Raw genomic sequence first — 21,243 nt, 5'->3', positions numbered from 1 at the left:
TAAAAAATCATCCGAAGAATTGCGGTTGGTTGAATGAAGGTGGCGAAAAAACTCATGTTTTGTGTCCAAAGCGTGTGGTTAGTCTGTGGAGGCAGGGTCTTGTAGTGCTCTGGTTTTGTGGTTTATATATATACAGTACTAGGCGATCATTATGCTGATGAGGCGCAAGCACGTGGTGTCTGAGGGCAGTCATCATAGAGCATTTAAAATAAATAAGGGTGCGCCTGTCCTGAGAAGTTCTCATCAAATGCCTTATCTTACTTCTGATATCGTAATCTCAAAATTTGACTTCCTACTACATAAAATGTCAAATGAAATGATGTGGTATCACTTAATCTATTATTTTACAAATGAAACTGGTCATAGATCGTATGAATTGCGTATCCTACGTAAACCAGCCGAAGAGTTACAAACACATGTGAGAGTTTCGCGAACACTTTTTAGAGTACAATACATCACGTACTTTAATTTAAAAATTAAATTCATCGGACTTTCTGCGATCTTTTCTCTTTGAGGCAGTTCAGTGGAAGTTAATGAATGATAAACCAAGTGCTTTCTATTAATATCACAGGCAGGTTACAGCAGCATACATTTTATAATTCTTTTGAAAAGTTTAAAGAATAATCCTCCTTAGTACGAGAACTCAAAGAAACAGCAGCCTAAAGCAGCCCAGAAGCGATGAGAAATTAATGACTCACTTCCTTTAGTCTCGGTCTGGTTTACAAGAAAAGACAAGAAATATTTCCATTTGGTCGGATGGGTGAGCTGTCGCACAAGTACTGCGTTATTTATGTAAAATAACAGATGAGTTCCGAAGATGCTACAGAAAATAAAGTTACAAGAACATATATCTAGAACAATTGTTATTATTGTCGTTGTCATTATACACTACAGTATGTAGTATATTCCATCTGTAATATAAATTCTTATAAAATATTTGGCACTGATTACCGATACTTAGTATTTTTAGGGAATTGACTATAAGATGAGTCCATCGGGTGGATTTTAACGAAGGAAAGCGTTTATGATTATTAAGCATGGCAGTTCAGAGAAATATATTCATAACCTACTGTGGCGCGTGAATAATAGTTGACAGTAACTCGCGCCAGTTCAAAATTAACACAGACACGCAATTTCAGTACAAGCTGCTCAGGGATAGTCCGCCGTCTTTAGAGGATTAACGTAATTCAATGTGCGACTAAGAAAACGGAACTACAGAACATGCATTCTGAAGCTGAAAATAATGGTTACATAATGAATAAGAACTACAAAATCCGGCAGGCTGATGTACAACCGCGTGAGTGACGTCAATTACTGTGCCGCAGCTTCTGCATGTTCCAGGATTCAGGAGTAGATTTTTAAGAGGTATCGGACTAAGGTAAGATTGTTATAATATTGTGATATGGCAAGCTGGTGTTTGTGTGCAACCAAGACTTCAGTTATGGAAAACGCTGAATAGTTGCTTGTTAATATATGTATAACATTTCTAGTCAAACAGCACTGTGCAATTGCAAGAGGAATATGTAAGATCGAGGAATACCAAATACTCAGGTAATGCCCAGCTAGTCCTGAAACAGCGGCGACTGTACGCTTAGTCGTATATTCTGAAGTAAATTAAATTCTAATTACATCTTAAAGATTTGGAATGAACGTAATTTTGCTAAGAGATGGCCTTCTGGTAATAGATAATTGAAAAGGAAACACAAGCTAGGTTTGAAATGGTGAATAGCGGAAGCGAACTTATGGAATAGTTTCTGGGCTACTGTTCATTTTGTCGCCAACAATGTGAAGCCTAACAGTGCACTTTTGGACAAACTTTGTTTTTCAAGGACGCATGGTCGAAAATCCACCGGTCTTATGACTCCTGTATGTTAGGTTGGCAGTTCTTATTCCAAATTCGCCTATAATAATACTTTATTTTTATTACTTTTTCAGATAGCATTTTAAAATGTTTTATATGCACTCTCCAGGAAAGTTTAATAATAGATATTTTAAGTCTGAATTTGCAGGTAATGATTTACTACGAGCAGGTGGTGGGATGATTGAAATGTGTATATATTGGGAACTTATTTTTTTCCTTAGGGTTTAAATAAAGGTGGATAATTAAGGGTCCATTGTTTTCTCAAGGATTTTTTTATAAGAGAAAGTGCTATGTGTTGAATGGGGTTGTTTTAAAGGTAAGCCGATTGCTGTTATGGTTAGATGAATTTAACTGATAAATTATGAATCAAATGTGTGTAAGACATATAATATAGAATGCATTTTAGCTCAATCATGTAATTGTCTCTCTTTTCCTTCATCAGTCTTCAAGGAAGTGATATTTCAAGATAAGCCGGCACCAGATGCTTTAGCTTCTGTGCTAGGTACTTATTGGTTGATGACACATCTTTTAATGCAAACTGGCATCTGTAGAAAGAGAAATTAAGAGTTAAAGCTCCATTAAAGTGTGTAATTATAGAGGAATATGCACTAAGTAGATACTGCACCCCTATTCTGCTCAATCAAGTTAAGTGCCGTTTTAAGCCTTTGCATGTTGAAGTAATCAGCTTGTCGCATGAGCTCATTTTATGAATATGGTGACCATCTGCCTTCTCAATCCAAACTGAAAATTTTGTCCAGCAAATGTGCGATTACAGGCAGCTATTAGATTTTATGTTCAGTGTTTTATTGAGTGCCATCCCACATTCACAGCATTTCCCCTTTTATGTCCATGAAAAGGGAATTGGGACACTTGCGTTTCAGCGCTTTGAAGTATCAAAGGATGTTTTTGATCTCAGCCACGGAGCAAGATGCAGGGAGTCGGAGTCGCAGAGCAGGAGGGACTGGTTGTCCCAATTATTGTTTTGTTAGTTGTGCAGAAACTGGATGCTCACCTATGTGAGGTGATTTGGTAATCAGATAAGGGGCTTACCATAGGAAGACAGTGGTTTCAGCAGAGCTAACAGCTGTGGGACAGGTAATATTGTTCAAATACAGACAGCTGAGTGTAATCGTAAAAGTTACTTAATTTCCAAATGTAAATCTTTCTGCAGAGGTCAGTAGTGTGTGTTTGACTGCTTTTGTTTGGGCAGGTGGTTCAGCATCCTGCTCTTACTTCCTGAAATCGGGTACCCATGAAAGAGAAGGTCTGACTGCGTGGTTTGAACTATAAGGGGTCTTGGTGAACAGAACATGTATCTGTCTCTATGTTCAGATATTTGTTGTCTGTCATTTGTATGATTTATCATTGGCCGTAAGATAATCAAAATGCTATTGAAATTAGATGGATGAATGAATGGATATAATTTATTGCAACTAGTGAAGAAACAAATGTAGATGTAATATCAGTATATATTGAGACAGGGTTTGGTTCAAGATATTATTATTAATGTTTGTATCATGATTCTATTGAGCTCTTGTTGAAAAAAAATGAGACAGGCATGCATTACGACCTGAATATAGTGATTATCTAAAGGATGTTGTAATGCAGTGCTAAGTTTGACACTGTGAGGACTTATGCAAGCGATGGCTTTGGGAAAATTGAATACAATCCACCCTTTGTTATGACGGTCATGCACATTGTGACATTAAGAAAACACAGTTCTTAGTCTTTCCGTTTCGGAATTCAGGCTGGATTATAATAGACTGTCGAGGCCTGTGCAAGAAGGATCATTCAAAGAAGGGGGGAACCAGGTCTTTGCAATGGTTTACTTTTGCTTCTCCTGTTCTGAGAAGAACTCCAGAATGTGGTGGGGGGGTAAAAAACACAAGTATACCCCTTACTACAGAATACTGCCTGGAATACTTCTAGTATTATAGTGTGTCATTAACAAAGGAATGTATCCAAAATAAAAGAAAAATGTTGATGACTATGAAATGTTGAAAATTTTGTTGAAATTGGAAACTCTTAAAATTGTTTTGTCATAGAGGGCTGTCCTCTGCCAATGGTGCCCTGTAATGAATGGCAATGGTACTGATAAACGATTAAAAGGAAGAAAAAAAAAATGTGTAAAACAGACTTATTGCGTCAAATACAGCAAATATGGCCCTTGTGAGAGTTTTAATGAGGTGTGTTTTCAGTATTAAAATGTATATGCATCTTGGATTCCCTGCGTGTAAAATTTGTTTAATTGGGGTTCTCAAAAAAAAAAAATATTTATTTAGTTTTTGGTCTGGATGCAATATACTGAATACTTGCATAAAACCAACCAAAGCCTGCAATTTGAAATAGTTTTCCCTGGATTTTGGCAAAGCGAGTCACTGAAGTCCAGCGCTATATATTTGAAAAACTGGACAGATTTATGGAAATAGGAGCAATAATTTTCTCCTTTTGGAATTGGCGGGGGGGGGAGGGGCATGGTGATTTGTGTCCAAGTGTTACCCAGTGTTTGGTGAGGCAGTTTACCTAAATGGCTTGTTGGGTAAGCAGCAGAGCACTCGGCACACATTAAACATGTCAGAATCAACCCCCCCCCCTCCATGTTAGTTCATAAAACAAGATGATCTGATTTAGCAACTCAAGGGTCCATCTCTGTCACGATATTCCAGAGAAGGCGTCGCCCGAATGCGGACTCTAATATGCATCTGATTTTGTATAGCAAATCAGCATTCATTAAAAAAAATAAAATAAATAATAATAATAATCATCAGTAATAATGGTAACAATGAGCATCATCATCATCATCATATTGGTCAAAAAGATTGATTTGGGGATTAAAGTGAAGTGCTTTTTCCAGCTTGTGTTGAAAGCACTTGTATGAAGTGGTTTTGTTAATGTAAATGTTGCGGGTGTCTTTTTTTTAATACATATAAATGTACATTTGTGTGGCGATCATTTGAGCACTCTTTTGGTGTTTGTGTGACAGATGAGCGTCAATGTGTCCAGTCCCATGTCAGGCAGCGCCACCTTGAGTGCAGCAAGGGGTTCTGGGAAAGCCATAAGCTTCATTCCTGAACTTCAGAGCATGATGTAAGTACCAGCTTGTTTTCAATAACTGTTTCTCCCTTTCATGTGTCTGTATATATATTTATATACATCTATAATATTTATAAAACAGTCCGGGTGCTGGAGCTGGATGCCTTAAAGTAAAGTTCGGCACCGAAAGTTTATTGCACATAAATGAAATTGTAGGAAACCGTTTTGAATGTTTTCATTTACGGGTTCCACATGTCTTTCCAAACATGTATGTTTAAAAAAATGTGGGCGCCACCTCTGAAGATTATGCAAGAATACATGCAGTTGGTCCCCATCCCAACCCAACACACTCGCCAGACTCTCGTATTAGTGTTTACAGTGGTGTCAGCCATGATTGCTGAGATCGGGAGAGGATTGGGGGAGGTGGGGTTCAAGGCCGGTGGTCGTCTCTTACCAGAAGGCAGATTTGGCCACATCAGAACCGGAGGCAGAGGGTTATGCGGGTGGGGGTGGGAGCGGGGGTGTCACGCACGACTCTGAGTGCCATATGCTCTCAGGATATTTCAGACTCGCTGGTGCTTCAAAGTCCTTCAGGAACACATGATCTAAAGTCTTGGCTGTGAGCGAGATCAGGGAGATAGCAAAGTGCACGGCGCCACAGTAACTCCAAAAAGGCCCAGTAAGGAGCATGAGAGGAAAATGGGCGGAGCTGCAGCTCTTAATCAGGTGATTTGGACAAATCAGTGCAGGCTGACTGTAGTTTTTCTTATTGCTTTAGCACATAGGGTTCGCGGAAGTAAGGATGTCTTAAGAATTTGCTTAATTATGATCTTAGACTATACTGTCCATTCAATTTTGGATTTTTCAAATACGCTATAATTATTTGCAAATGCATGCACCATTTCAATAAATTCCTCAAAATCCATATTTTTCCCGTAATGTATCATAATTGAGCTGTGTATATATTTTAAGTAAGCAATTATATAACAAAGTGTACAAGTGCTTTTTTGTATTATCCCTACAAACTTTGCTTTGTTGAAACGAGAAGTAGGAGTTTTGGAATGAGTTTCATTTTACAGTCTTATATTTTGCAAGACGCTTAATTATAGCTTTATGCGAGGAACATTTTGATGGACTCTTAGAGCTTTCCAATTTAAGAGATTAGTTTCCATCCTTGGCAGGCTTCGTCTAGCTCAAAATGATACAAAGAAATCCTATTCCTCACTTCATCTCAAAGGCCGCACAAATCTTCGCGGCTCCGAATTCGCCTATAATTTATCATAAGTGTGTAATTATTGTTTTTTCATTAGCTTGTTTGCGACATGTACGGTGATGGGAGAGGCGCCTTCGATCCGGCACTCGCCGAGCGTAGCCGTAATTTGCGGCGCGAAAACCTGGCGTACCCATTCCGGCGTGTGACGTTTGGGGTGAAGAGGAGAAGCGGATATCGCTGCAAAAAGTCTGCAGGAAACGACCACAGTTAAGGGAGAATGAAAGAACAGCAGTGACATTTTTTTATGAGTTTTTTTTTTTTTTTTTTTGGAGTATGTGTTTTTGATGATGTCTGCTTTCAGCGTGGTAGCTCTGCCAGGAAAACCGAGGAGGAAAATGTAAAGACAATTTCCTCCGGCTCTTATTGCCATGACTGTCTGCCGCCATTTGCCTTCATGGAGGTCCCTTAATTGAGATCACTTGTACTTATAAATAGCAGGAAACTCTGTGGCTCACGAGGGGGGTTGAAAGGGGAATGGAACTGTGGCCCATGCCCCTAAAACGAAAACAACCAAAAATGCTACCGTTTCTCTTTTTAACATCTAATTGTCTCCCTACGTTTTCAAACGCGGTGAGGTAGTAGCCCCCGGTGATACAAGCGGTATTGGTGAACTGGCTTCATTTCAGGAGTTGGGATTGGGATTGTGTTGTCTGTCTGTTTAGTGCTCCAGCGTATTTATTTGTGAAGAATCGTCTTCCCCCACGTAGTAGCACTATCAGAATTATCTAATGCGTGATGCTACAGGTCTGAGTCAAGCTGATTGGTGTCACATCTACAAATTTTCAAATATATTTGAATCAATTGAATAACTAAAACTTGAATGGGATATGCGTACAGCTGGTGGCCTGCAGGGGTGTGCCAGCGATTTTGCTTTTGTCAGCCCTGAATGAAATTATCAGAAGCTGCCGGGTGTCTTTTCTAGGTGCACATGGTGTCACATGGCAGGGACAAAACCTGGGATTTTAGATGCGTGAGTCCATCAGGGTCATGCCGAAGACACGTGCCTATGATTGCCAGCCAATAGGTTTGTTTAAGAACGAGTCCGACTTTAGAATTGGCTCTCAAAATCTCCTGATATGTAATATTCAAATATGCTCTGAAAAGTGCTTATTTTGGAATAGGAAGCCTTAGACTCCACACATAACGTGCTAAAGATAATACGAGGACTCGGAGAAGTCCAACATTATGCTTTACACTTTTCCTTTCTCAGTTCCTACCTTCTCTCCCTTAAGCTGCCCGACCAATTGAAAAATATTTATGGTACATCTGTAGGACAAGGAACTCTGTAGACGTGAAGACTGTCAAGTATTATTTATGATCTGAGTTAAAGTAATATCAGGTTTACGGAGGGATAAATTTGCCAGTTTCATTTTACCTCTTGCAGTTTTCCTCTTGTCGTCATTTTTCCTCTTGCAAAAAGCAGAAATACTTACTGAAAGAGACACCAGACTGACAGGTCTCTGTAGTTAAATCCCCATAATATGTTGAAATGTTTAATTCCTATGGACTGTATGCAAACAATCCGCCAAAAAAATAAAAATGAGTAGAGACGGAGCAAACTGAGTTTGCGCTCCTCTTCAACCTGGACATTAATTGTTTAGTTATTGGACTGCATAAAGAATATACAAAAGAATTTGCTCGTTATTTGATATTAAGCAATCGGTGTTTTGTTATGAAGCGCGTTTACTGGGTAAGAGGAAATGGACTTCATTCGAGATTCGCGGGATTATGCGGCTGTGCTTTTTCTTATTGCTCCTTTGCTGCTGATTAAAATGGATCTCTTTAGACAGAGTGACACCTTTCCAATACTTCAGAAACGCGAGGAGTCATTCGCATACACATGGCTTTAAACTGCAGTGTCCGTTTGCGTCTCGAAGCTGAACTCCAGACTCCGTCTCAACTGTGGTTTCCCGGGCCCTGAATTCACTCATATTCTGAGGCACTCCTGCGGGCGTGTGCCTGCACTGTAACATAATTAATGCTGTTTTGTACTTAACGTGTTGCTTTTGTTCATTTTTTTTTAAAGTATCTTCTGTGCAAAGTGTTGACCAATTCTTAGCATCCTCCCACAGTTGTTTTTTTTTTTTTTTTTTTTTAATATCTAAGACATAATTTGCCGGATGGATTAATAGACTTGGGGATATTTATTTGTGGCCTGGTGTAAGTGGTTTGGTATGTGGGAGGCCGCAATTTTCACACGAGGGGGCTTTTTGGGTTCGAGGGAGAGGCTACTCTCATTTTTTAACCTCTCTCATTGAGAAGGACGGCATGGAGCCTATTACAGTGTCACCCTCTCTGCAATAAGGGCAGTATTGACATTACAAATTGATTGAATTGATGGGGTCCCAGTTATAAGTTATGTGGGATGCAAAGTCTCAACTTAAGACTAAAAAACGCAGTTGCTCCCTGTACCAATCACTGGACATTACTGCTTATGCAAATCAAAATGGTTATAGAATAGAAATTTAGAAAAAGAGCATGCAGTTAAAGCGAGAAACTGGTAAAACGTCCTTTTTTTGCAGTAAACTGTATACATGTATTTTATCTACATTGTAATCCAGTATTAATTTGTTACTGTTACCTTTTTTCAATTTTAAAAATAGACAGGATTTATCTTAATGCTGCCAAATGGTATTCACTATTGCACTTTTTATTACTATCATTTGGTGTTTCACAAGGGGCACAAGTACTGACCCATTTCAAATCAGAGCAAACTGGCATAAATTGGGAAATTTTGTAATGGCTGTTATCATAATCATTGTACATGATCCGTGTGTGTTACCATGTATTTAAGAGTTATAATAAAACATTTTCTCTCTTCTAAAAGTTCTGTTTCATTTGCAATAGTAACAGTGTTGCTTTCTATGTTTAAAATGTATTTGTGCATCTTTCGATAAAAGACAGAGGCAAGATCGCATGCAGATTTTACTTTGATCACCTGAGGTGGTGGGGTTTTCCTCCTGCAATCCAAAGAAGTGCATTTCTTTCCCTCTGTATGTCCTTGTGTATGTATGTGTTTGCGCCCTCTGATGGACTTTCATTCCATCCCGGGTGTACCCTAGCCGTGCACCCACTGCTGCCTTGGGTAGGCTCCAGACCCCTCAGGGACATTGACTAGGGTAGGTGGCTAGAAGATGGATGGAAATTTGGAAGGCTGTTTTCAGTTTGAAAGCCTGGTGCCTGGAGTAGAATGAGTAGAGTTGGTCAAAATGTATTTTAATAATTTTGGTGAACTCCTATAGTACTGAAGGTCTCGCATATCAGTAACTCGGAAACTCATGCAGGGCATTTGTTGTTGAAGTCCACTTTGTAAGAATGTGTTGGTGGTCAGAGTTCATGCCATTTTCTTATCCTCTGCTTACCAGAGGATTCCTACCTAGGATCCTACTGTGTGAAAATGTTGCCAGTTGAATGTTACAGCAGTGGTTTGTTTTGGCATGTTTGCTGAGGACCTGGACAAATCGTGCACAGGGAATGGAGGTAGCTACCAGCATCAGGCAGATGTCTGGATGTTAAACTGAGAGAAGACTGTAGTGCGTGCCGGTCACACTATGCAAAATTCTGCTGCATGCTACTTTGATACTCGATAACGTTTTTTAAATCTTTTGGTTGACCACTGGTGGGAGCTAAGGTAGAATCTGTACAGTCCTCTAGTCATTGCAGGTTTAGAAACTAGGTTAGAGTCATTGTTCTGTTAAACATGAATTCATTTTGTCACATATATGGTTGCATGCATGAGTAACTGGCCGACACGTTACACATCTGTTTCAAAGTGTTGGCAAAAAATAATCAAATGATGTGCTATGCAATAGACCTCGTCGCAAAAGCACAAGTTATATTGCTACTCATGGATTCCAGTGGATTCCAGGTTTTCTTTAAATGCAGTAGAAATTTAGAAGTTCCATTAGTTTTTATTATGTTTATGTTGCACTGTTGTAAATATGGTAACGGGTAGCTCATCGGTTGCGATTTGTTATTCTATATCCTTAACCAGCATGACCTCTTGCCCTTTTATTGTGCCATTAAGAAGGCACTTAGGCAAGTAGTTTAGCTGAAAATGAAAGGCTTGTAAACTAATGAACTAAATAAGTATGCAATATGCTAATTTCTGAATATATAATTAAGACCATGAAATTTCTACCATCAGCAGAATTAACTAAAACTTGTCAAGCATCATTGAAACTTCAAGTAAAAGAGTGTTAATGCCGTCTTGGACATCAGAAGGATATTGCATTGTGTGGGAGGTCTTTTGGAATGGAAGTCTACTTTTCAGCATCTTTTTTGGGGGGGGGGGGGCTTGTGGTATGGTCCCGAATTTGAAACCCTTCATTAGTGATATCCACCCCCCCCCCCCCCACTAGGGGGTTTAAATATACTTGCATAAACGACATTTTATAAAGAATTTGTGTCGTCAGTAATTACAGGGCAATTATGGTAATGCTTTTCGTTGTATGTGCAGCCTTGGTATGTTTGGCTCCACGTTGTATGCGATTCGCAGCGGGGTGTTTTGTGCGATGCAGGCCTTCCATTTTCAGCTTATTCGGCAATCATGGTGATGAGGGAAGCTGATAGGTTGGTGTTGAACTCGAAGCATAACCAGAACTTATACCTTAGAATTATATATTGGGAACAAAGAGAAAGGGGGCCTAGATCGGAGTAAAGAATACATCATTATTTACAAGGTGAAAATATAATTTTCTCTGCTTGGATACTTAGTCATTGACCACAATACCACTGTGTAATTGTGCTATATTTTATGACTTCATTAATGAAGAGTCTGTCTGTGTTTTTTTTTATTTTATTTTTTTAAATGTTTGCGTTCCAGTATGAGAATGGGCTTGTTAAATGCCTTGTTAAAGTTCGTCATATTTTGATACTTCTGTGATATTTTGTGCTTTATATGCTTCACTTTGTTTTTCAAATATTTAACTGTATCAAGTAATGTTACAAAATGGATAATATTTTCACCTGTCTCTCTGTATCTGTTTTATTCATATTCAATAAGTCATTTGTTTAATAATTTATTTAATTGAGATATACATCTGATTTTATCTGGTTCCTATTGCTATTTGTCTGTGTGTGTGTGTGTGTGTGTGTGTGTGTGTGTGTATATATATATATGTATATATATATATATATATATGTATATATATATATATATATATATATATATATATGTATATATATATATATATATATATGTATATATATATATATATATATATATATATGTATATATATATATATATATATGTGTGTGTGTATATATATATATGTATATATATATATATATATGTATATATATATATATATATATATATATATATATGTGTGTGTGTATATATATATATGTATATATATATATATATGTATATATATATATATATATATATATATATATATATATATATATATATATGTGTATATATTTATGTGTGCTGATTAAGTGTCAGTGTCAATATACAGTGATTTTCCTATCAGGTCATTTTGAAACAGTGCTGCTCGTTTTCTGCCCCCGGTATGTTCTCAGTTGATACTACTGTCTTTATGGCCATATAGCCATAGCATTTTTGAGCCTTTTCTCATTTTTAAAGCCCCCCTGAATGTTTTTGTAGAGTTCGGTTGAGAGTCAAATTGGAAACAAACAGCAATAATGAGCTGGCTCTCGGACTCTCTGGTTAACCAGACTGTAATTTGGGGCCCAAGAAGAACGTCTCATCACCATTGAGTATTTGTTTACCAGAAAGTTAAACTCCACTGTTTCTGCTGAGGCTGCATGGTACCAGAGGAGCCTGCTTTAACCCATAAACGTCTCCTACGAAATTTTCCTGGGATAGTAAAGTACGGATGTTCTTTTCTCTCCCCTGCATGACCACTTTTTTTGCATGTGTTTTGAACGGCTTTAATTTTAGCATGCTTTATTTAATTTTAGCATGCTTTATTATATTTATTATTATCATTATGCTTTATAATTTAATTTTAGCATGCTTTATCATACTTCATATATTTGCCCATTTGCACAACTTTTTTTTGCTGTATTTTTCGGTCTTTTGTCCATCTCTCAATATGTCATTTTTAAATGTCTTCGTATTTATTACTATTTCATTGCCCGACAACCAGTGAGACTGAAATTTAATCTAGTGTGTGACACACACATCAAATAGCTGAAGATGACATTAAAGATACCTTGACCTGATTTTGACTACATACGGCTTTCCCATGAAAATTATCCTTGCATTTTAAATTTTAGTTTTGAATCACCAAACTTTGAATTGTTCATTGATAGAATTGGATGTACAGCCTTTTAGACAAATCTCAGTGTTTTGTACCTCAGCAATGAAATTTTTACACGACATAAGGATGTGAGGTATAGAATGATGTTTAGCGTTCAACAAGATTCTGACTTTAAAAAAAAATGGAGCCAAAAGCAGTCACAATTAGAAGTTTTCATTTTTTTGAACAAAGCATTAACATTTAGTCCTTTTTAAACGACTGTGTGGACTATTTAATTGATGAGTTCCCTTTTAAATGCCAAAAAGGAAATAATTACTGTCAAGTCAATATAAATACTACACGCTGGTTATTGTATAAACTTATCTGTCCTCCTTACACAAAGTGGTTTACCTCAACACTCCAAAACAAATCGAAATCTTCAGGAACACTTGGATACCTATTTTGACACGTTTCTAACTGGTCCCTCGCCCTGCGCCTGCCTCACGCAGTTTCCCCCACGATCATTTAACATTCTCCCATTTGTTATAAAATCATGTTTATTAATAAGGGCTGTAGCAGAGTTTGAGGAATCTACATAAGGAGCCAGACTCTCGTAGTGTTCAGTATTTGTCAGCAAAATGGCAGCCTCTGTGTGTGTGTACAGGATCTCTCGCTGCACACAAAGCGCCGTTTATTCATTTCACGAAAGCTATTCTCTCTGTGAACTGCAGTTTTTGAGTTATTTACAAATCTGTAAGAAAAAAAGTACACGACACAAAGAATCCTTGGTTTCATTTAGTCTCTCAATGGTTTTTTTTTCTCCACTGCTTTTCCTCTAGAGGGAAAAATCAAACAAGAAAGGTTTAGTAGATACTGTTTGTTCCTTTGGTAGGCATCCTATTAATTTTGCTGTAGTTTTGTTAATCTGCTGGTTCTCTTCACCAGTTAAGCAGTCCCACCACAGTCTTAAAAGACTCTTAAAGTTAGGGACGATGAATAACAATAGAAGGATTTTAGCAGCTGTGACTATGCTGTCATTTTGCTAATCAGAGCGGGAACGTAAGTAGTGTGTTTTTGGTGGCTGAAATCTTTTTTTTTTTGGTCACAAAAGCTCTCAACCTATGGCTTGAACTGGTATGAGAGACAGAGGGAAACAATGAGATTTTAAGTCTCAGTTCCCTTGGGCAAAGTAAAAGTAAGAAAAGTATCTCCCTATCACCCTTTTTCTGCTTTGCAGACTTTCTGCTATTATTTATGTCCCCTCCCCCATAGTGACAGGAGCTCACTGTGCAGTGCATTCACTATCATCAATTCATTTCATCAAATGTTGGCTTGTTTGACAGTAACCTTTGCAATCTACCGTATTATTTGCTATGATTTTTTTTCCAGCTTTTTCTTTGGTGGGTGGGTTTTCTGCTATGTTTCTATATTAGTGCTGTTGTCTTTTAATTGTATTCTTGTGAGAAAGTGTTCCCCCACTCAGGGTGATAACAGCAGAATTACTCACCAGTTGGTTATTCCAAAACATCTATGATCACAACATCATGTAAAATGCCCCCCCCCCCCCCCCACCCCTCCTTCGATTTTGATAAGTGGCTTTGCTTGCTGTGTGTGCCCATGGATTTGAAGGATTTCCAACAGGTGTCATTGTGATTCAGGACTGTCAGATGAAAAATTCATATTAGTCTTTATCTGTAACACAAGTCTGTTAGCATGAAAAATAAGATTAGCTCCCCTGCTCTTTCTGTCAGAAAATCCACCTCTGCCGCTGTGGTATTTTCACCTGTTCTACTCATATGGTGCCCAAAAATTGCGAATTGATGTCTTTTTTACGTATTGAAGCGTCATCATCATGATCATGTTACCTTGAAAAGCTGAGGCGGCTTGCTGTGTCTTAGTGACAGCACAAGTTTTCCCGTTAGGTACACACGCGATAATGCTGATTATCGTGGTTAGTGAGTCACACTCCTTCGATTTCCGTTTGAGTAAGGTGACCGCATTGCGTGGTAATTCATGGGTATCTAACACTGAGACCACTTAATCACTTCCTCTGTTTCTTTGCTTCACAGATGCTCCTCAGCTAGGCCTAAGGGACTGCTTTCACTTCCATGAGGCAGCAATTAATGTTTAAGTGATGTGCGCTGGATAAAGTCAGATGCAATATCATCAGATGAAACAGTGCATCCATTATTACAGTAATGGCTTTTAATTCTGAAATCTATAAGGTTTTGTAATGCAAGTTCTTTTGCTGGTATTGTCAAGCACTTATTTTATAGAAACTGCAATTTAAGGTCACAATATATTGAAGCTCCAGATCAAACACTAATTAAAGTTCTCTTGATATCCCTGATGGCCAGTAACTTTTTTTTTTTTTGTACCAATTGTTTGTTCTCTTTGCCCTTTTGTTTACCTTTATCTAAAGGACCCAGAATTTGTACAAGTGGGAGCCTTTTTAGTAATGGTCCACTTCTACCTGAGACGGACAAACTCAAGCCACATTCAGTGTTATGTTTGTTTTGCAATGGTCACGGTTTTTCTTTGTAATCCTGAAGAGCCCATCCTTTGATGTGTAACATTGTACTTTTTATCATGTTTGTCTTTATGCAAATCCAAAAAAGAGCACATTTTACTTGCAAACGTGCCGGGATGAACAAAATTTGGCAATACCTGTCAAGTGAGCACCATTTCACTACTGTTATGCAAGTTATCTTAATTAGCTTCGGTTTTTAATACAGGTTGAATGAATAGACTTTAATTTGTTTTATTTTAATTAACTGATGTCTAGGAAGGCAACATTGAAATACTGATTTCTTTTCAGCGCAGCAGGGCTATTTTTGGGGGCAGATCTTGCTCCTTATGTTTTTATATTCGGTTATAGCTAATAGCTTCTGTGTGTGTGAGTTTGTGTAGAATTATAAATATTTTCAGGACTGCGCCTCAAACCCAAGGATTTTCGGCATTCCTGTGAAGGTTAAATCAATAAGAGTGAAATATTTGGGCCTGCTTCTGCTCTGGGCAGAACAGGTAGTACCTTGTTTAGTGCTTGGATTGCGCCTATAGAGAGCCAAAGAAGGTACCCCCCCCCACCCAATTCAGTCCTAGATGTTTTTACCCAGAAATTCCAGAAGTGCTTGACAGTTCTGAGGCACTGGCCTCGACCCCCCTGTGAGTAAACCGTGGACATAGTTTGCGTTTGCTTTTCAGCTCCAGGGATTTGTCTACCTTAACTTAGGTTTAATTAGCGTAGAGTCATTACCTATTTTTGACCTTCCAGGCAAAAATGAAATTTAAAGTGACACGAGATGGTTTTCACAAGTGCGGTTTTAGCCTGTGATTTTTTTTTTTTTTTTTGAGGTCTTCACATGCTTCTTGGGTCCACTCCAGTGAAGAAGCGTGCATAGCTTTTCACCGAAGGCTCAGACATGAGATTGTAATTTAAGGGTTGAGGTTTTTTTTGATGTCATGCAAAGACAATTCACTTCAAGTCAGTTGGATGTTAAGTCCTGTGCTGAACACGGAACTTTCAGTTTGGCCGACAGTAGTACCTAAAATGTACTTTTATTAATATCTTGCCTTCATTTTAAACTTCTCTTCTTTTTATTGGTCTTACATATATATATATTTTTTATTATGGTAAATTGATTAGGTGTATATTGATTGGATGGCAGTAACTGGGATATGAAACGTGGGAATCCGACGTATTCTACAACGAGCAAAAAGTGACCATTTTAAAACATAAAGCGAACAGTTATGCCCTTAATGTGCTGCAGACTGCATCAGCATGAGCTATATTTGGTCTTGCGTGTTGAAGGCAATACACCAACCTGTGTCCGATTTTACCCTGATATGATCTGAAGTAGCCTTTAAGCCGGGTGAAAGAGTCCACTGACACCGAGTGTGCGTGTGCGTGTGTGCGTGTGTGTAGCGCTCAGACTACAAGGCGTAACACAGATGAGCTTTTGTTAGCATGCAACGTGCTGAAGGAAGCCTGGGCATCCGCCGGCCTTTTGATTTACAAGCTGCCATTCGTTAATTGTCAGTGACTTTCTCTTTGTTACGTGTAACACTTGAATTTTTTTTTTCAACATTCCTCGCAATTTCAAGGGATTTACTGGTGTTTTGTTGGTGGGGTTTCCACGCTACAGGAGTTCTGCTTCTTCGCAATAGATTGCTATTTATTGTTTCCCAGTTGTTCGGTGTTTTGTTTGGCAGGACGCGGCCCTTGAGTGAAGTGGTAGATTATTTTAAGAAGCGCCTTCCAGATTCGCTCGGGACATCGGTGCCTCTGGTTCTGTCAAAGAACACATCTGAAATGCTTGCGTGTTGATGTTTTTTTTTTAAAGGGGCACTAGACCTATGATACATATGTCATAATAATAGCTTCCTTTATGTTATTCCTTTGTAAATCAGTGTAATGAATATTACGCTCCTTTTCCCCCTTCCCATAAGAAGCCGAAATGGATTGTTGAACGCCAATAAATATTTAAAATGTGTTTCTGAACCAGAAAAGAAACAGCATAGACATTGATGTGATTGTTTTAGTTTTTATTTACTTTCAGGCTTGGCGGCTTTTGGGTTCTGCTTTTAAGGAAAGCAGAGAGGCTTTGGGAGTTGAGAGCCTTTTATTTACAGGGTTTCTCACAAAGAATGCTTCCAAAGCACACTTACAGGAAGGTGTTCCACTATTAGTATATAATAAGCGTAGTCTTTAAATGAAGTTTCTGATTGGCTTAAAATGCGTCAGCATTTGAATCGTTGCCACTTGTATCTGTGGGGAAACAGCTTTGCTAATGAGAATCGCATAGCCGCTGCACATGAAATGAGCCTTAAAGGTACATTTTATTCCACCCTAGAATATCCCTAAAGCTGTTTTTTTTTTTTGTGAATGACTTCTGTTATTGTCTAGAGGCTGGGGCGTGAGCCGTGTGTGACGCATAACAATCACGACTCTCAGCAACTGCAGAAGTGAGAGGTGGCCGATTCCACTGTAATCGGTATGCACGGTATCGTAAATTGGATTTGGATAATTATATAGCTAAATGTTCCTATTGCCTAACTCCACCAATGACACCGATTTGGGGTACATCCCTGCTTACTCTGTTTATAAGAGAGTAAACAAGGAAAAATAATGCTGACATCCATTTCATATTATGGCGAAAGTACGTATTTGCACCTTTTTTTAAAAAGGTTTCCTTTCTGATATTCTGATTTACATTTTAATAGATCTACTTCTAAGCTGACTGCCATAAAAATGCATGTCTAATTCAATTCGCATTATGCATGGTACTCCTAAAGAAATACGTGTCTTAAAATCTGAATAGTTTTCTACAGTTTAAAGACCGTTTTAAACGTTTTATTTTGCTTTTATACATATGCTTTCCCAGTCAAGTCGGTGTCGCAGGAGGACTAATTAAGTACTTGCTAGATACAGATCTGTTAGTATTCTGTTTATTACTTGACTTTTTGTGCTGTCGTAACTTCTGTTTGAGGCTATAAATGTATTCAGGTAACTGCTTTGCTCACAAGATAAATTGTCACGACAAAGCTGAATATCTGCTGCTGTAACTAGTTAATAAAATATACACATGAACCAGGTTATTAAAGAAGTACGTTTTTAGAAATAATGGTTTGAGCTAGCAGACGTCAAATCTATCCTGAAGGATCATGAGCTTGGATGGATGTAAACTCGTTTGGCTATGTGCCTTTTTGTTGGGCCAGAGGTCCTGGGTAGTAAACCAGGAGTGGTGAGCTAGGGACAGGATATGAGGCGTGAGCCACCTGAATATCTGAAAGACGTGGCGTTGCTGCAGTTCTGTCAGTCTCTCACTGCCTTTTGTCGACAGGCCTGACTTTCCGTTTTATTGCGTTCTGCTTGATTAACCTCTGGCCCGGCCCCTAAAAATGCCGGGACCTTGAAGGACGCGGCACGTTTTCCTCAACCTGGGCGCACAGGTTAGCTTCCCTTTATTAACGTTGTTTTTCTTTTACGGAGTTGAGTTGTGATAGCAAATTAAAGGAATTAACCCACGCGGCTCGACCACACTTCAGACCACCGGCGTTATAAATTAGAAGCACATGGACTTCAGAGCGAAAGAACAAGTTTGTAATTGATTAGCTATGGTTTAGGGTTCTAGGGAGCGTTTGTAGGACATCTGTACCCCCTCTTGCAGGATTGCAGATGTTAGGAACGCTTTGAGTTCCCTAAGGCAGAGGAATCTTAGGATTAGTTTATCTGTTCTTACCCTCACTGCCTTTACCGTTCACAGTAATGTATCATTTTTGTAACAAGAAACATCATATTTTGGTACCGAACAGGAGAGTGTTTTTGAAGTGATTCATAGTTGACAACTTCAAAATGCTGAACTTGGCAGTTTTCAAAATGTTTTTTTTTTTTGGAAAAGAAATTACATAGACTTAATGTAAATTACAGGGCTCATCGCCATGACTAATATCGTCTGTTAGACAGTTAGACACAGGGATGTTAGTTGGTTGAAAAGTATTTAATGATCACATTCCATGGCCAAGAATGAAAGCCTTAAGGTCGTAAACATCTAGACAATCGAAAATATTTTGCGCTCATTTTTTTAATTAACCAAGGTAATTTTAGTTTTTAATTCTACCAGAAGTATTGGCATTTTACCATTAAGACATCATTTTTAAAATTAAATTCTAATTAATGTACATGCAGAGTATGCATTAAAGCTTAAACGATTACTGGGGACAGGATTGTAGCACCCCCCCAGCTACATTGCGACTTCAGGATTTCAGTCACCATTTGGCAAGGACAACGATGACAAAGAAGGAGCAGCCAATTAAAAAGTAGAAGCAAAGTGGCAACCGTATGTTTTTACCTACGTCGGCTTACTCGCAGTACAGCATAGGGAAAGACTCCTTAACGATGAAGGACACCATTGAACGAATGCTGTAAGTTCAGTCACGGTTTATTTAAAGGGTCCCCTGCACATTAATGATTTTGCATATTGTGAATGGAGCTTCGCTTATCTACGGAATAGGAGTTTCCAGTAAAGTCGAGAGAGTCTGAGCGTCATATTTTGTAGTGCACTACGAGTCGGCAGAACACATCACACTCGATGTTATATTTCGTACTCTTCGACATTTCACTGTTTCTTACATGTCGCTAATTTTTGCCTTTTGGTTTTCTGCCGCCGTCAAAAATGTTTTTTGATTTAAATGTTTTTCTTTTTAATTCCGATGCGTAATGTCTGCTTTTGCATTTTAGATAAATAGCGTGTTCCTGTTTAAAAATGTGGTCTGTGAGATTTTCTCTACGTGTGAAAAGAGCTCTTTGCAGATGTACCTATCAGAGTGGAAATCTAAAATAAACCAGCTTGAAACGGCTTCCTGATTTTAGAGGTGCAGAGCATGTGTGTGAAAGCTGAAGGTTCAGTATTAAGATAATCTCCAAGTGGACAATACTGTAGCCGGGCATGTGAATACTGCAACACTACATAAAACACCAGTCTTGAGACTTTTACCAGACTATAATGTATAAATCCGACATGAAATATCAAGCAATTCTTACATTCCTTCTATAAGAAACTTCTCCCCCTAGCACATCTTGTTTCAATGTAAATTCATGGATTGAAACGGAGCAAATGTTTATTCTTGCAAAATCTCTTGCTCACTTTTCATCGTTCTACAAATGTGGGTTTAAGTTGAGCAAACATGTCATCTTCTGGGTACGACTGCAAGCGTAAACACATCGGATTGTAACGTTTTTGAATTGCCTTTTTGTTTTTTGCCCTGCAGAACATTATGCCCTGTAATTTTAAACAGTGAATATGACTTAAGCGAATTCAACGGCTGCTCTAAAATTAATCATAATGCACATTGAATTAAATATATAAAGAAGCTTTAAGTGAACTTACCCCAGTAGAAGTTCTGTTGACATGGTGCCACTGAACTGAAAAGGCTGTTTGATGCCATAGTCACTTTTGGTGGCTCTTCAAAATATTCTTGTCCCTTTGATTTTGATAACCCTTGAAGTTCTAAACTGTGAAGACAGACCATATTAGAGACAGGGAGTTTAGAAGGCATTCATGCAACACAGGCAGATGATGAATTTTGCTGACATTCTGTACATCCTCAAGTAACAAGCAGGTTGTAAGAAGCCTGCGTAACTACGTGTTACTGGTGTTTGCAGCGTGGATGGGTGTATTTAGCCGAGTTGTGGTTAGAAAGTACTTACGGACTTGTTCGGTCTCTGAGGCTGGTGTTGACCTGCGCAGATTAACCATTTACACACCGAAGTTCTCCCTTCTGTCGTCGTGCAGAAAATCCTGCACCGCACTTGTGGTTCTGTGGTTGTTTGTGGGGCGAATGAAGCATTCACACAATCCAAAAACGCATTAGCTTTAAAACTCTCCTTTTTCCCTTCATGTGCTGTTACTGGAGAGGCTGGGTCATGTGCTCGTGACATCAGAGAACAGGAGTTAAGTGGGCCAGCCTCCTGTCTGTCTTTTCTCGACAGCGGTACAGCGGCTCTTCCTGGCATCCAGCTTGGTCGGGGGTGGCGCGGGGGGTGGGGGGGGGGTGTATCTTTTTAATTTCTGTGAGTCATTAGAAGGGGTGTGCAAATGAATAAAACCTCAATCTCATTCACAGTCTGAGCGTATGGAAATCAGGGCTTTTTCTCCGATTCTCTTTTTGATCCTGGTCCCCTTTTAATGTTACCGTTCCGGCTGCCGCCGCTTATCCGGTTTGTTATCGTATCAGTGGAATTGTGGTCGGCAGCGGTGTCAGTGTAAAAATCTGAACGAAGGTGATGAGTTACTGAAAATCGCATCCCGCGGCTGCATGAGTCTGCTTCAGATTTGCCAGCTAGATTAGATTTTTTTTTTTT

General features: G+C 38.7%; 2 protein-coding genes across 10 annotated transcripts in view; one reads left to right on the top strand and one right to left on the bottom strand.

Moving 5' to 3' along the window:
• The window catches only part of runx2a (RUNX family transcription factor 2a), a 50,081-nt gene extending 29,291 nt beyond the window's left edge, over positions 1–20,790 (bottom strand). The window contains exons 1-2 of one of the 3 annotated variants that reach the window (XM_048975505.1): positions 20,590–20,790; positions 20,270–20,394 (exon numbers count right to left, since the gene is read on the bottom strand). In XM_048975505.1, the coding sequence (XP_048831462.1) occupies positions 20,270–20,327 (58 nt within the window). In that variant the 5' untranslated portion in view covers positions 20,328–20,394; positions 20,590–20,790. Of the gene's footprint in view, positions 1–20,269; positions 20,536–20,589 lie in introns of those variants that run through there. The other 2 variants (XM_048975506.1, XM_048975504.1) reach the window with 2 other exon arrangements.
• Positions 1–21,243, top strand: part of supt3h (SPT3 homolog, SAGA and STAGA complex component) — a 90,724-nt gene that overhangs the window by 780 nt on the left and 68,701 nt on the right. For 2 of the 7 annotated variants that reach the window (XM_048975509.1, XM_048975513.1), the window contains one exon: positions 4,845–4,948. In XM_048975509.1, the coding sequence (XP_048831466.1) occupies positions 4,845–4,948 (104 nt within the window). Of the gene's footprint in view, positions 1–1,294; positions 1,379–1,415; positions 1,552–2,342; positions 2,364–4,844; positions 4,949–18,777; positions 19,305–21,243 lie in introns of those variants that run through there. The other 5 variants (XM_048975508.1, XM_048975511.1, XM_048975510.1 and 2 more) reach the window with 5 other exon arrangements.

Source organism: Brienomyrus brachyistius, chromosome 14, assembly GCF_023856365.1.
Source record: "Brienomyrus brachyistius isolate T26 chromosome 14, BBRACH_0.4, whole genome shotgun sequence".
NCBI lineage: Eukaryota > Metazoa > Chordata > Actinopteri > Osteoglossiformes > Mormyridae > Brienomyrus > Brienomyrus brachyistius.
This window is presented reverse-complemented; position numbering and strand designations above follow the sequence as displayed.